This window comes from Diplotaxodon limnothrissa, linkage group LG3 (genome assembly GCF_057381915.1).
Source record: "Diplotaxodon limnothrissa isolate DT_005_m linkage group LG3, D_limnothrissa_male_GT1.1, whole genome shotgun sequence".
NCBI lineage: Eukaryota > Metazoa > Chordata > Actinopteri > Cichliformes > Cichlidae > Diplotaxodon > Diplotaxodon limnothrissa.
In genome coordinates, this window is record NC_140598.1 from 44,950,264 (window position 1) to 44,964,464 (window position 14,201).

At 45.3% G+C, this 14,201-nt stretch overlaps 1 protein-coding gene across 1 annotated transcript; it reads left to right on the plus strand.

Moving 5' to 3' along the window:
* The first annotated feature begins 579 nt into the window (after positions 1-579).
* On the plus strand, positions 580-14,201 carry tox4b (TOX high mobility group box family member 4 b). Its single transcript, XM_085349432.1, has 9 exons — positions 580-1,281; positions 3,058-3,126; positions 6,756-7,043; positions 7,129-7,389; positions 7,490-7,810; positions 7,893-7,973; positions 10,602-11,264; positions 11,367-11,521; positions 12,907-14,201. Exons 1-9 carry the CDS (start codon positions 1,174-1,176, stop codon positions 12,962-12,964), a joined length of 2,004 nt encoding a protein of 667 aa, XP_085205558.1. The 5' UTR covers positions 580-1,173; the 3' UTR covers positions 12,965-14,201.

A 14,201-nucleotide genomic window follows, 5' to 3' on the forward strand; every position in this document is an offset into this window, starting at 1 on the left:
GACAGTGAGACATTATTAAGGTGCAAGTCTCTTGATACTCGCAAGGGTGATGGACAGGCTGACAGATGAGGTCAGGCAGGAGGTGGTAGTCTGTCCCAGACAACGTGATCTATGGTGAGAGTAGGGAGCAGGTGGAGGAGCAGGCGGCTGTATGATCTGTTGAGAAGGTGAACGCAAATCCGTAGGTGCGAGGCAGAATACATGTGTGGGAAAAGTCATTTGCAAAGACTAGAGGTAGTGAAGGGGTGAAGTGCAGGCGTTTTTGTTACCTGGGGGCAAACTTACAAAGCAACAAAGAGAGGTAAAGAAGAGTGCAAGCAGGGTGGAGACAAGTGTGACAGGTGATTTGTAACAGAAGAGGTTGAGCAGTTTGGAAATGTTGAGGGTGATTGATATATTGGATAAAAGATGTTGCCAGGGAGGAGGAAAAAGAGGAAGACCACAGAGACGATCCATGGATGTTGTAAAAGAGGACATGAAGCTCCAGTAATGATTTTATTCGTCCACGATTATTTTGAAATCCGCTTCGCCCTACATCCGGCTTTGCACCAGTGTCGCTTGACCGCTGCCTGTTTATCCAACCCACGATCTGTTTCTCGGGATCCATTGAGGATCCTGGCCCGAGCCAAAGCGAAGCTTAAAAATCGGGGACTCTGTGTGTTTCCCTTGGCTGTCAGACACCTTGACACGACCGCGGTCGGTTTGCCGTTTAAACGGTCACTGAGACGTCGGAGGAGTAACAGGCAGGTAGACAGACAAACGAGCACCGGGCTGTCTGGCGGAGGGGGGCTGAAATGTGAGCGCCTCTGCAGGCTTGCGTCAAAGCCAGCTAACGCTAAACCGTGATAGGACAAAGTCAGCGAGAAAGACGGTTGAACGGCCACGTTACCTCGTCAGAGAGCCGGCCAGCTCACGGGCCGGGCTATTTTTGGCACGCGCACACACACACATGCTCAGTTTAGCTGGCTGCCAGCCACGGCTGTCACTGTCGGCGGGTTTTTAAAGGAGAACCCGGGCTAACGGCGGAGCTGGTCGGTAACCAGCCTATCCGTCAATCGCACGCTGACAAGGGGCGGAAAAATCAGGGGAAAGGAGATCCGGTTAATAGCCTGACGTCGTATCGCAGCGAAGAAGGGGGGCCTCACAGCTCACACATGAGGCCCAGCTGAAAGGATGGATCTGAATTTTTACTCGGATTTAACGGACGGTACCGGGCAGCACGACGGGGATCCGGAGTTCCTGGATCCGCAGTCTTTCAATGGGTTCGACTCCGACAACAAGGTGACTGAACAGCCGCTCCGTGCATGCTTATTCGAGTACTGGACCCTTGAGTAATGGAGTATTTCCGTTTTAGAGAGAGTTATAGTTTCAGCTTAGGTTAGAAACCTTTAACCTATCTGTGCGACTAAAAATCATCCTTAAAACAAATCGATAAAGACGCATGTTGGACTTAAGGAGCCAACATGTGAGTGTATGCTCCTCTCCTGTGTTGAAATAAGGCTGTTTGAAACCATATCTTCTGTTTAACCCTCTGATCTCCAGTGATGGTTTATTTGTTTTTTGTGCCTACCTGTTTCAGCTTCAGTCAATTACTTTTGACCTTGTGTACAAAGGTAATTGCCCTCTTTGTCAAATCATGAATTAACAGTGATTAATCACATTTTTTTTAGAAGGCAGAGTTCAGTTTCAGTAACCACACCCAGCCCTGATTACTGCCAGGCCTGATGAATGAAGACACCACTTCAGTAGAAGCTGTCTGACATAGTAAAGGAGGCTAAAAGATCCCAGAAAGCAACACATGCCACGATCTAAAGAAGCAAATGAGAAACAAAGTCATTGACATCTATCAATCTGGAAAACTGTTACCCTGCCATTTCTAAAGCTTTGGGACTGTCTGAACCACGGTGAGAGCCATTATCCACAAACGAAGAAACCTTGGATCAGTGGTGAACCTGTCCAGGAGTGTCCGACCTACCAAAACTACTCGAAGAGCACGTAAGCAACTCACTTGCCTCTATTAAGGCCAGAGTCAGTGATTCAACAGTAAGAAAGAGACTGGATGAAAATAGCATCCATGGGAGGAGAGGTCAAGGAGCAAACCACCACTGACCAAGAAGAACACAAAATCTCGTCTTACATTTACCAAATAACATCTTGGTGATCCCCAAGAATTTATGCAAATATTCTGTGGACTGATGAGATAGAAGCTGAATTTGGAAGGTTTAGGTCCCATTACATCTACAAAAAACTAACACAGCATTAAAAAGAACATCACACATGGTGGTGATAGTGTGATGGTCTCCGGTTGCTTTACCTCTTCAGGACTTGGACGACTAACCATAAAGGAGAACGTCCGACCATCAGTTCATGTCCGGAAGCTCAAGAGCGCTCAGTTTGTGCAGCAGGACAACGATCAAAAACACACCAGCAAGGCCAAAAACCAGAATGAAGGTTTTGAAGTGGTCTGTTCAAAGTCCGGACTTGAACCAGATTGAGACATTTTGGCCTGACCTTAGACAGACTGTTCATGCTCAAAAACTCACCAATGCGACTGAATCAAAACAATTCTGGTAAGAAGAGGGGGCCAAAACTCCTCCAGTGACGTGAAAGACTTGTTGCAGTTGTTGCTGCTAGGAGTGGCACAAACAGTTATTAGGTTTAGGGGGCAGTTACTTCCCCACAGGGCAGATGGGTTTGAATAACTTCTTTCTCTTAATAAATGAAGTCGTCATTTAAAAACCGCATTTTGGATTTGCCTCTGGCACCACAGGAAGTCCTGTTTTTACCTGCACAAACATATTTACTCTTACTAAAGTCAAATGCATCTCAGAGTGTCAATTGCAGATTTTTCAATATATTCAAACTAGCTCTTCTTTACTAACCAGGTGTAAAGAGGAAGCCTCCTCTGTGACTCTCAGTTTAAGCTAGATTTGCTGGTAAATGTGTGTTTTATGGTGTGCCCCTGTTGGCGGTGCGTTTAGGTAGCTCTTTGTGTTGCTGTGATGATGGTGTCGCCCCTCCTCCCTTACTGTTACACTCTCTTCCCCTGCGTTTCAGTTCCCTGGAGGCAGCGACAACTACCTGACGATTCCTGGTTCCGGCCACCCCTTCCTCTCCTCTTCAGAGGTAAGCCTTTATACTTGAGACACGAGCATCGGTCTGTTTCTGCAGAGGTCCCACCTCTCAGCAGATCCTGCCAGAGTTAAAGGCATTAGAAGTCTCTAAGAGTGCTAAAGAGGACAAAAATAAGGAATGCATAGATAAAATTTTGTGTCACTTCTTCATATATTTTATAGATACACAGGCTTTTTCCTGGCTCAGATAGGGCATCTGTGGACATATGCATATTTGGTCCATATGTAGTTGAGGCAAACAGTCTTTGTTGCTTTAGTTAAGTGAAATTTGGCCTCTGTTCTGTTATTTTTGGCCATTTTATTGACAGAACTGGGTTTAAGCTGATTTAAATTAAACTCTGTCCCCCTAAAAAATACTGTCTAAAAATGTATCTGCTGAAGACTTGATTTTTCTTTAGTAGAAACCAATTTTTTTTAAAAATATGGTATTAAACTGCCAGTGCATAGTATTTTAAGTGATAGGCTTTAATGACATTATAAAGGCATGTAAAAGAAAAACCGACCACTGTAAAAGTCACTGAAAAGCTCTTTCTTATCTCACCACCTGCTGCACAGTTTACCTTCCTGTTTTTTATTTTGGCGATAGGTCACCTAGAAAGATTGTAAAAGACCAAGTCTTACTTTTGGACTCTGATGATTAACGGTTCAAAAATAATCCTTGTTTATCTTCTACTGCCCTTTGAAACGAGCTGTTTCAGTTCCTCCCACCTTTAAGCCAGCTTCTTTCTGATTGGCTACCTCCTGCAAATGTGAGGTTTGAACGGTAGGTGGGTGGGGCTTGAGCGTAGTAGATGACTATATATTAGGGCCATCCCCTTTTTTTGATGTCATAAAGATCCAGGAGTATAAATATTTAGTCCTATTTGGATACTTGCACATATTCAAAGGTCATTTGGTAGCTGCATTTAATGTGAGCATCCAGCATTTGTAAGACTGTTTATCAACAGAAGCTGCACTGTACAGTAGGGAAGCAGAGCTGCTGTTCCACATGGTAAAAGGTCTTTTGGAAACCCTTGTCATTGATTTTGCATCAGTTTAATCAAATGTTTTGGGTATTTTTGCTAATTATATATGTATATATTTAAGTTTGAAAAATGTGTGGAGACCTGAAGAGATTTAATATCCAATAATTCAAGAAAATTTTCAAACGTTCTCAAAGACTGCACACTTTGCCATCAGTTAGAATTTTTCCACAGGGCACACTGTAAAATCTCTTATCCAGATGTTTCAAAGAGACTGTTAAGAAAACATCTGGAGAACATTGATAAGCGACTGTAAGTGACCCTGTGAGTTTTTCAGACGTTTATAGTCTGTTTATTTTTGAGAAAACGGGCACTTAGCTTTGAGAGTTATTTGTAGCGCAAGCTGGGGCTGGACAAGTTTACAGGGAGGGTTTGATCCAGCACGGAGCTAAAGTCCTCTTTGCACTTGATGGTCTGGCTCAACTTCACACCAGTTGGTTTTTTGTCTTTGAAGATAGATCCCTTTTTTTGTAAAAAAATAAACAACTCACTATTATTGGCTTTCCCAAAAAGCTGAGCCGGTACTAAAAGGTGAGGTTTGACATGTGCGTTGCAGGAGTGGTCTTAAAAAAAGCTCAGAAGAGCCTCAATGGAAAGCTGTAGGAGAGTGCCATAATGCAAAGATGCCAAAGAGCCGTTCAGCAGCCAAACCAGGTGCAAAATCAAGCGGCATCAGAGAAACTGTAACAGGGCATAAATAATCAGAAATAACTCTACCCTTTACTGCCATTCATCAGATATATTATTGGGACAAAGATTGAGTGTAGAGAAATGTCCATTTAACTTTAGAGAGTCATCATTGTTCCAGCAGACAGGCTGCCTGAGAAAGTTTTATACTACCCAAAATAAAAAGGAGGAGGAACTAAAGTTAATACTGAGAAAAATGACACAAGAAGCTGTCGAACACTCTATTTAAAAACGATTAAAATAAGATATTTCTGCTGATGAATACACTGAGCTGGGTTATAGTGCTGCTGCTTTAAATAATAGATGGCTTATGTTGAAATCTGCTGTGCTGTAGGGGAACAGGCTGTGTTGTGTTGTGTGCATGTTTGAGTTGTTCATTTTGAGATGGTATATTTTTATAGAGCAGGAAGAAAGGCATCCTTTCCATATCCTACTCTGTTCTCTGGTTTTCACGATGATTGCAATGATTAATACAGCACCTCTGTGACAGTAAGCTTAAGGTGACAGTGATGCTCTCAGTGAGGAGGTTTTGATACCGTAAGCAAGTAAATTTAACTTGAGCCTTTACGACAGAGCACAAATGAAGCTCAACTTGATAGCAGTTTACAATCTTGCCACGTTAAGTAGCAGCAGTTTTCTAGCATTTACTTAAACCATCAATCTTCTGCTGCACAGAAACCCAGACCTCCCTCTCCTGCCCATCTCCTCCAGCTCTGGGGCTCAGTGCTTAGACACCAGGCCAGCTGAGACATGTAATCTCTCCAGAATGTTACGGGGCATTTTGAGGTGCCTTTGGAGGAAGTTTGTTTCCCCCCCCCTGCATCTCAGGAACTTCATTCATGTCCCAGAGCTCGTGGTCACAGGTGAGGGTGGGAGCATAGATGGACTGGTGAATCGCCTGTGCACCGCTCCATTCTCCTGCTCATGAAGAAGACCCTGAAACTTTCTCCACTTGGATCAACAACTTGTCCCAGACTCAGAGTGGACACTGCACCCTTTCTGGTTCCACTCTCCTGGAGACAGGCTGGATTAATTTAAACCACGTTCATGTCATTTCAACCTGCTGTCCACCTGAGCCTGTGGGATGTGAACTGTTTATAAAAAGGCTTTAAGTGTCACACCCCACCGCCTCAAATCCAGGCACCTTTTTGATAATTCTGTCCTGTAGAAAACAGGCTTTTTATCGAGAATGAGTCATGAGACACTATTTAAAAAGCTGCAAAACTGACTCATCTAGCGTGTGAGTCAAACGATGGGGGCTTTCAGTGATGCAGCTGCAGACACATGATGAATATGGACGTTTAGTTTGAGGCCAGTCAGAGTTTAAGTTGACATCTTTTCGCTGCTGCTCTCCCGTCAGGATAGACGGGAACCTAAAAGCTGAAGCAGGCTGCACTTTGTGGAACAGTCATTATGTAAATGTGCAAGCAGCTGCTTAGCTGACTATGGCATCATCAGGTAAAACATCTCAACAAGCACCTGGTTTTAGCCGGTTTTAAATCTGCTTTAACAGTTTCTATGCTAAAGCTGTGAGTTTTTTTTGTTTATTAAAGGGAAAAACCCTGATTGAACTGAGCTTTACTCCTTCTGATAGGTTAACTGAACAAAGATCAGCTGCCTCTGTTGGTTTTCCACTCCAGCTATTAGCAAGTTCTTGTCAAGGAGCTTCCTGTTCCCAGGCCTGAACAATCCATCATCGTCAGAACTTGTAAATGGAAAACACAGTATGAAATCAGTGTCAGAGAAAACTTTGGTAGGGGTGGGGGCTCGGGGAGGCTTAGAAGTGATAAAAGTTTGGAGTTGGTTTAGTGTGATCTTCACAACATATGAGAGTTTATTCACCAAGTGTCGGAGTGATGTTAGATCCTAACTACTACTTCTTCCTCTCCTCTGTCTTCCCCGTGCTCACCAGACGTTCCACACTCCCAGCCTTGGCGATGAGGAATTCGAGATCCCTCCCATCTCTCTGGACCCGGACTCTGCCCTCTCCGTGTCAGATGTCGTGTCCCATTTCGGGGAGCTGTCAGAAACTGGACCCTCGGACAGCGTGGTGGTACCTGGGAACGCCGTCGTTGAAGGTGACGACCCCTCGTTCGCGTCCACTTTTGTTAGTGCGGCCTCTCAGGGACTGGAGCACCTGACTCTTGGAGTCATGACCCAGTCAGGAGGGAATACTTTGTTAGGGTCGTCACTGGGAATGGTAAGGAATACGTGACATTTTAACCTTTACCCACCTTCAGTCTCCTCTTTAAGTAACGCCCCTTTTCTCCTCCTCCCTATCCCAGGATCTCGGTCATCCCATTGGCTCTCAGTTCAGCAGCTCGTCCCCGGTAACCATCGACGTCCCTCTAGGTGACATGGGCCAGGGTTTACTGGGGTCCAATCAGCTCACCACTATAGACCAATCAGAGCTCAGTGCTCAACTGGGGCTCGGCTTGGGCGGCGGGAACATACTTCAGCGGCCGCAGTCGCCCGAAAACCCGCTGTCGGCCACAGCCTCGCCCACCAGCTCGCTCCAGGATGATGACATGGACGACTTCAGAAGGGTGAGTCTTAAATATAACCAGCGTCTGGCACTCATCTGTTTGAAAATGCATCTCATTTATTTACTCCAACGTGCCCTTTTGCCTCCTCATCCTCCATCAGAGCGTCCTAGTCGAATCTCCGGTCTCTCTGGCCGTCTCCCCTGGAGTCATCTCCCTCGATCCCTCCCCGTCTGAATCCCCGCTGTCTGCGCCGACCTCCAGCGTCTCCTCTGCTACGGGAAGGAAAGGAGGAGCAGGAGGGGGGAAGAAGGGGAAGAAGAAGAAGGATCCCAACGAGCCCCAGAAACCTGTGTCGGCCTACGCTCTGTTCTTCAGGGACACACAGGCAGCTATTAAGGGACAAAACCCCAACGCGACTTTCGGAGAGGTCTCCAAGATCGTGGCGTCCATGTGGGACAGTCTGGGGGAGGAGCAGAAACAAGTAAGAGGGTTTCTTTGGTTCCTTCAAGGTTTTTAAGATTGTAAATGTGCTTGTGTAGTCATTTAATATTTATCATTTTTAGGTTTACAAGAGGAAAAACGAAGCAGCAAAGAAGGATTACTTGAAAGCGCTGGCAGAGTACAGAGCCAGTCTCATTTCTCAGGTGAGTCAAACCTTGATAGTTTGAAGCAGACAAACCACAGGTATGCTAGCATGATGTCCTGATCACACAGGGTTTAACTCTTTAATCGTTCCCTCATAAAGACGACATTTGACGACTGTTTTCTACACCTCAGTGTATATCAGTGAGGGGTTAGGGATGACAGGATGAATTTACTATTGCTTACTCAGTATCAGCACCCATGACTTTAATGTGGCACCACAGATGAATAAAGTTTGCAGAGACTGGACTAGATGAGTCCTGATGCAGCTGCATTCATAAACTGTGCAGGTGCTGTGCACAGGCATGCATTTCTACTAATAATTGACAAGAAGCAGACCTCTCAGTGTTCTGCACATACACCTAAAATATTTTAGATAAGAAAAATCTCAAAGGCACCAACACCAGACCAGTTCAGACTAATACTGTAACTTTCAGCTGTATCCATGTGGATGAGTTGTAACATCTTTCACTCATTATGCAGTTGTTATGAGGACATGTGGTTCAATAACTCATATCTGGATTTTATTAAAAGGAAATGGTTACACGTGATGCAATACGATGAGAAACTTAAACCATGAAGAGTTTCTGTATATAAGAAGATGTGCTCTGTGCTCAGGTGTGGTGGCAGTGGGGAGTGACTGCGGTGATTCAATGATCAGTCTGCATAGCTCTGACCTTCAGTCCAACTTTTCTACAGATATTATGTACCATGTTCACTGCCCCAGAAAGGAAGTGAAGAGCCAGCTGCTGCCATGTTACTGCAGTGTGTGTCTGCCTGAACATGAAAGGTGGCTGATATATTGCACCTGGCTCGTGTTCTTTGTCGTTGCAGCCTTTTTTCCTTTTTCCAAGTGTTATTGGTAAAACGGCGTTGCTGGCTCTTTATGTTAAGATTATCTATAATAAAGACTTTTATTTACTAAAAACCACCTCTCTGTTTTCCTTTCATTCTGTTCTGGACTCATTTGTTACTGGTCCCCTCACTCGCATGCCTAGACCCCTTCGGGGGGAACGTAACAATGTGGGGGCTCGTCCGGGATCTGAATGGAAGGAACAGCAATTGAGTTTTAGTGAGTTGTTTGCCGGTGGCTTGTTTAGTTGTATTATATCTGCTGCGCTCTCTCTCCAGTTAGCAAAGGGGAGTGTCTAGCTGAGCGTAAGCTCCTCCTTCAGGCACTCATTTTTTATTTTGCCTTTTTTAATTTCGGAGTAATCCTGGGTGGGGATTAGTTCCCTGTCGAGGGTAGGCTTGTCGGTGCTTTGTGCACTTAATGCTTAGCCTTTAAAGTTGCCTCGAGCCTGGTACACTCCAGAAGCTAAGCAGGCTAAGATTTTAGTAGGCAGGTCTGAGGAGAGGGTCGGTGTTAATTTTATTTATTGGTTAACCCTGTGGCCACACATATTTCCCACCTGTTTTTGATTTGTGTATTGGAGGTGGTTCTTCTTTGTTGTTATTATTAGCCTCAGGTAGTTTTAGTTTTAATGGCTACCTTTGATATTGCCGTGTAGGCCACCTGGGTTGGCTGGCAGACTGTTTACTTAGCCTGATAGTGCGAAGGACACTGTCTCCGCTGAACTCTGGACACACACACACACACACACACACTTACACTGACAAGCACTCACTCATCCCCCTCCCTTTCCAACGCCTTCGATGCTTGTGCCCTACCGGGGAAGATAGCAGTCAACTGGACCAGCGCAGATGCTGCAGGACCGGATGCGCTGTCTACGCCGGCTCTCTCTTACCCTTTACCCGCCCCTGTTGCTTGTCTTGTGTTTCTATGGTGTATTGATAGTCATGTGCTTTTGTGCTGAGGTGTTTTTTCTGTTATCAAACTGTTCTCCCACCAGGAGCTCAGTCTGAGTGGAGTTTTTTTTTCTCCTCCTCTTACCTCATGTAGTGTATTTTCGTTGTTTTTCCTATCAGCCTACCTTTCTGACATGTCTCCCCAATGTGATGTTTGTGTAAAGTTGGTCAGAAGGTTCCTTTGTGAGTGCGCATGCGCCATTAGCGTGCTGCCTGCTGTAACCCCTAATTTCCCTCGGGATGAATAAAGTATTCTGATTCTGATTCAAGGAAAATCCTTCGCTTGTCCAGCTGGACGCCTGTAGGAAGAGGGATCTGCATGAGGTGGCATCATTTTATGGCATTTGTGTCTCCACAGCTCTGCGTAAGGCTGAGCTGAAGGCTGCTCTTGTGTCTGGCTTGGTGGAGAAAGGGATGGTGGCCCTGCCAGTGTCTGCCAGTCTACCTGAGCATGGTGTAACGTCTCAGCCTGTTCTGCAGGTGCCAGCTCAAGGTGTAGCTACATCAGTTGCTGCTCTCACCACGAGAGCTGAAGTTGAAGTTCTATGATTTAAATCGTGTAAACCTTGAGCACTGAGTACACACTGATGATTTATCAAAGAGCTTTGCCTACCATGAGAATGGTTTTCTTACAGTTTAAAAATGTCTCGTCTCATCGAGAAACAGTTTCTATCCTGATGCTTTGGAACTCCAGCTGTAAATCTGGTAGTTCTGATGTTCTGCATCGTAAAGTTTAGGATACATTCTGCTGTCCTGGTGCGGACACACCAGAGCAACACAAATATCCACCTAAACGTTTCTCTTCTTCTTCCTCTCTTCAGGCACCTATTGAGGTCATGGAAACCACACCATCACCCCCACCTTCAGCCCCAGCTCCTGTGGTCACAGCCATGCCTACGCCCATCCCCGCCCCCACCCCGCCCACCCGGCCAACTAGGTCGCAGCACTACAACCCAGAGGAGAACACCATCACCAACATCTGTACCTCCAACATCATCCTGGACCTGCCTCAGGTCACCACCCGGTCCCGCACCGGGGCCATCAAACCGCAGCCTCCACCAGCGAGCACTGCCCTCAACACTGCCCCCGTCACCAAAATCATCATCAAGCAGACACCGCTACCCTCCGGCGGCATGTCAGCTACGGTGACGACCGCCTCCTCGCCCCGCCAGCCTCCGCCGCTGCAGCAGATGCAGAGCACCCCTCCTCCACCCCGGCTGCAGCAAATGGTGCACGCCCAGGCGCCCCCGCCTCTCCAGGCCAAACCGCGTGGTGGAGGAGGGGCGGCGGCAGCCACCACTGCTCCGCCGCCGCTTAAGGTAGTGCCTTCAGCACGCCAGTCAGATTCAAGCGCCTCGATCATTGTGACGTCAACGGGGGAAACCCCCACGACAGTGTCTGCCACCACCTCTGCTCTGGCGGTGGAGGTTGGACACACGGGTGAGGTGACGGGAGGAGAGGAAGTGGCTGAAGGCGAGGAAGGGGTGAGCCGCTGAACTTCGAACACGTCGAACATTTACTGTTAAGTGTTTGGATGAATACACATTCACATAAATTTCGGTGTTTCTTTTTGTCCGCCCTCTCAGATGGAGGTGGAGGTTAATGTTGCTCCTGGCCCGAGTGTGACTCCCACCGCCAACCCGAACATTTGCGTGCGCGCCGGCTGCACAAACCCCGCCGTGGAGAGCAAAGACTGGGACAAAGAGTACTGTAGCAACGAGTGTGTCGCCACACACTGCAGGTGCGTACAGACGGACCTAAACTCGACTCCTGGAGTGTGCGTCAGTACTTTAAATGTTTCCACAGCGTGCTCTGCTTCACTTCCAGAGGTTTGAAGTACTTTAGGTGGTCGTAAAGATGCTGTTTAACAAAGAAACACAGAGTCAAAGCATAGTGACTCTGAGATCGGTTGGAAAAGACGGTTAATAATCCACAGGTTCACCTACTGAAACCTTCAGTTTTACTTCCTCTAGATTAGAGTCTTATTGGTGTGTAAGTGATGGCTAAAATTAGCAATATATCAGTATAATATATTTATAATGGCTGTGTAACAAACCCACCACAGACCCGACCACGTTTCAACGCTTTTCAGCACTCTTTTATTAGTTTTCTTCTACAGCACTCAGTCACAGCTTTTTAGCTGCACCTACACATACACAACAACAACCACAGGATTCACAGGACTCTAGCTCATTGTCTTTTAAGTCGGTGAGGTGCGATTGTAGGTGCCTCTCAGATGCATCCACCTCCCTCGCAGCCGTGCTGCAGACCACGCCCCACCACAGGCTGGTTAGATGAAAATTCAACAAAGCTAAATAAGAGACGAGAGAAACACTTAGACTGTATCGGATCACCAGATGTCAAAGTTGGTTTAAAAAAACATGAAAATAAAATCTTGATCGTCCGCTCAACTCGTGCATAAAAATTCACCAAAACACAGAAATTTAAACATTTGACCAAGATTCCTGTTTGAAAGACCAACATGGCACTGTATGACATAAAGATGCCCCACCCTCAAATATTTCAGGTACAAAAATGTTCAGTTTTCAGCTCTGAGAACATATTTAGTTTTAAAATCAAAGAACTTCATGGTGCTCTTTGATTAAAGTTACAGTTTAAAAAGCAAGAAAGAAATTAAAAAAAATAATTTTGTCAAAGACTAAAACAATTGCCTGGGTGTTTCCATTGTGTTTCTTTAAATACCCGATGAAGGCTGGTATCAGAGGCAGGGGTGGATCTACAGGGGGCAATGGGGGGGCCCTTTATGTCCTCTCAATAGTTGAAAAACTAATTGCTTGTTCGTCCAAAAGCCTCTTATAGTCTGTTTTGTTTTTTTTAGAAGAGATGATGATACAATGTAACATTTTCTAGTTCTGATCACAGGTATACCAACCATTTATTTATGTATTTATTTATTTAGTGTGTTCTCACAACAAGCTCTTGAAATAAACTTTTGGTTTGCATTGTGTAGTTTTGACAGAAAAGTATAGAGACAAGCTTCCGAACAAATTATTGGAATGTGAACAGTATGGATCTTTGTCTTCAAACCCCTAAAATTGGATTACAAGTGCATCTTACTCAGACCTGCTTGAACCTAATGTTTTCATCATCCTCTCTTCTCCACAGAGACGTTTTCATGGCCTGGTGCGCTATCCGAGGGCAGAACTCCACCACGGTAACATAGGACCGGGACACACCTGAGGGGAGGAGTGATGCTCGGAGACAGAAAAGGATGAGAATACCACATGAAATGCAAACGGACAGAGAAAAGACTGAATAATAGACTCAGGTATTGGCACATAATGGTTTGTTTTATCGTGCTCATGTCATCTTGTGGACACACAAAAAGAAAGAAAGGAAAAAAAAGAAGTCCCTGTGTTGTACCTCCCACAAGAAGCTTCTCTAGCAGAATAAAACAAACTCTTGAGTCATCTGCGAATACCACGATCGCGTGGACGGCGAAGAAACCACAGAGGCTCGGCTCTGCTGCTCCAGACATTTCCTGCTCTCGATCATTGATTGTGAATTTAAAACACAGACTTGATAAAAAGTAACGTTTTATACAGGCTTATGGTGTTTTTAATTGTTTTGAAAAGATGGGGAGAAAAGAAAATCATCACAGACGTATTCAGTTTATTCATTTCAGAAAAATGAATCTTTAAGTGTGTTTGCTATTCCCTTTACTCGTCACGGTGAGGAGCGATCAATGTGAACGAATTGAGAGTTTTGAGTCGTCTGTTCTTGAGTAAAGTGGGGCTGGTTTTTGGTTTTTTTTGTTGTTGTTTTTTTTAAGGAGAAAGGGGGCTGGGTGGGGGAGCAACACGCAGGCAAAAGCACAAATGGTCTTAAAGCTACTTTGGAGTCGTGAAGAGGTTGAAAGGTCTGAAGCCATTCAGAGACCCGGTGATCTGCTGTCTGCTAAATGCTGTTTGTCACCTTTTACAAGCCGCCTGAGGGGAAAAGAAACAAACAAGGTTACTTCCAACTTAAATAAGGTGCTAAGATTCAGGAAAAGTATCTCTGTCTGTCGTTCTCTCTTCCTGCTGGAAGGCCCTGTGTCCTGAGAGCTTTTTAAATGTGTGCTGGGTTTTTCTTAATGAGGTAAAAATTTCTGTTTGAGGAAAGAGAAACAAAAATAAGAGAGATGTGTATCGCAGCAAAATAACACACCAGCTCTGACAAACACTACTTACTGTAAAGGGAAATTGGTGTTAAAGCTTTATTTTTTAACCGGGACATTGTTTCAGGTGAAACGGAAGAATGATGGCTGCTTCCAAAAAACAAACAACGCTTCCCAGTGTGATGAGATCCTGCAGCGCAGATGTACTGGAAATGTTTTTAATCATGAAATAAAAATATTTTATGTTTCAGTACACTCCTGGTGACAGTTTGGCCTCACGTTTTACGGCTGTAGTAACAAG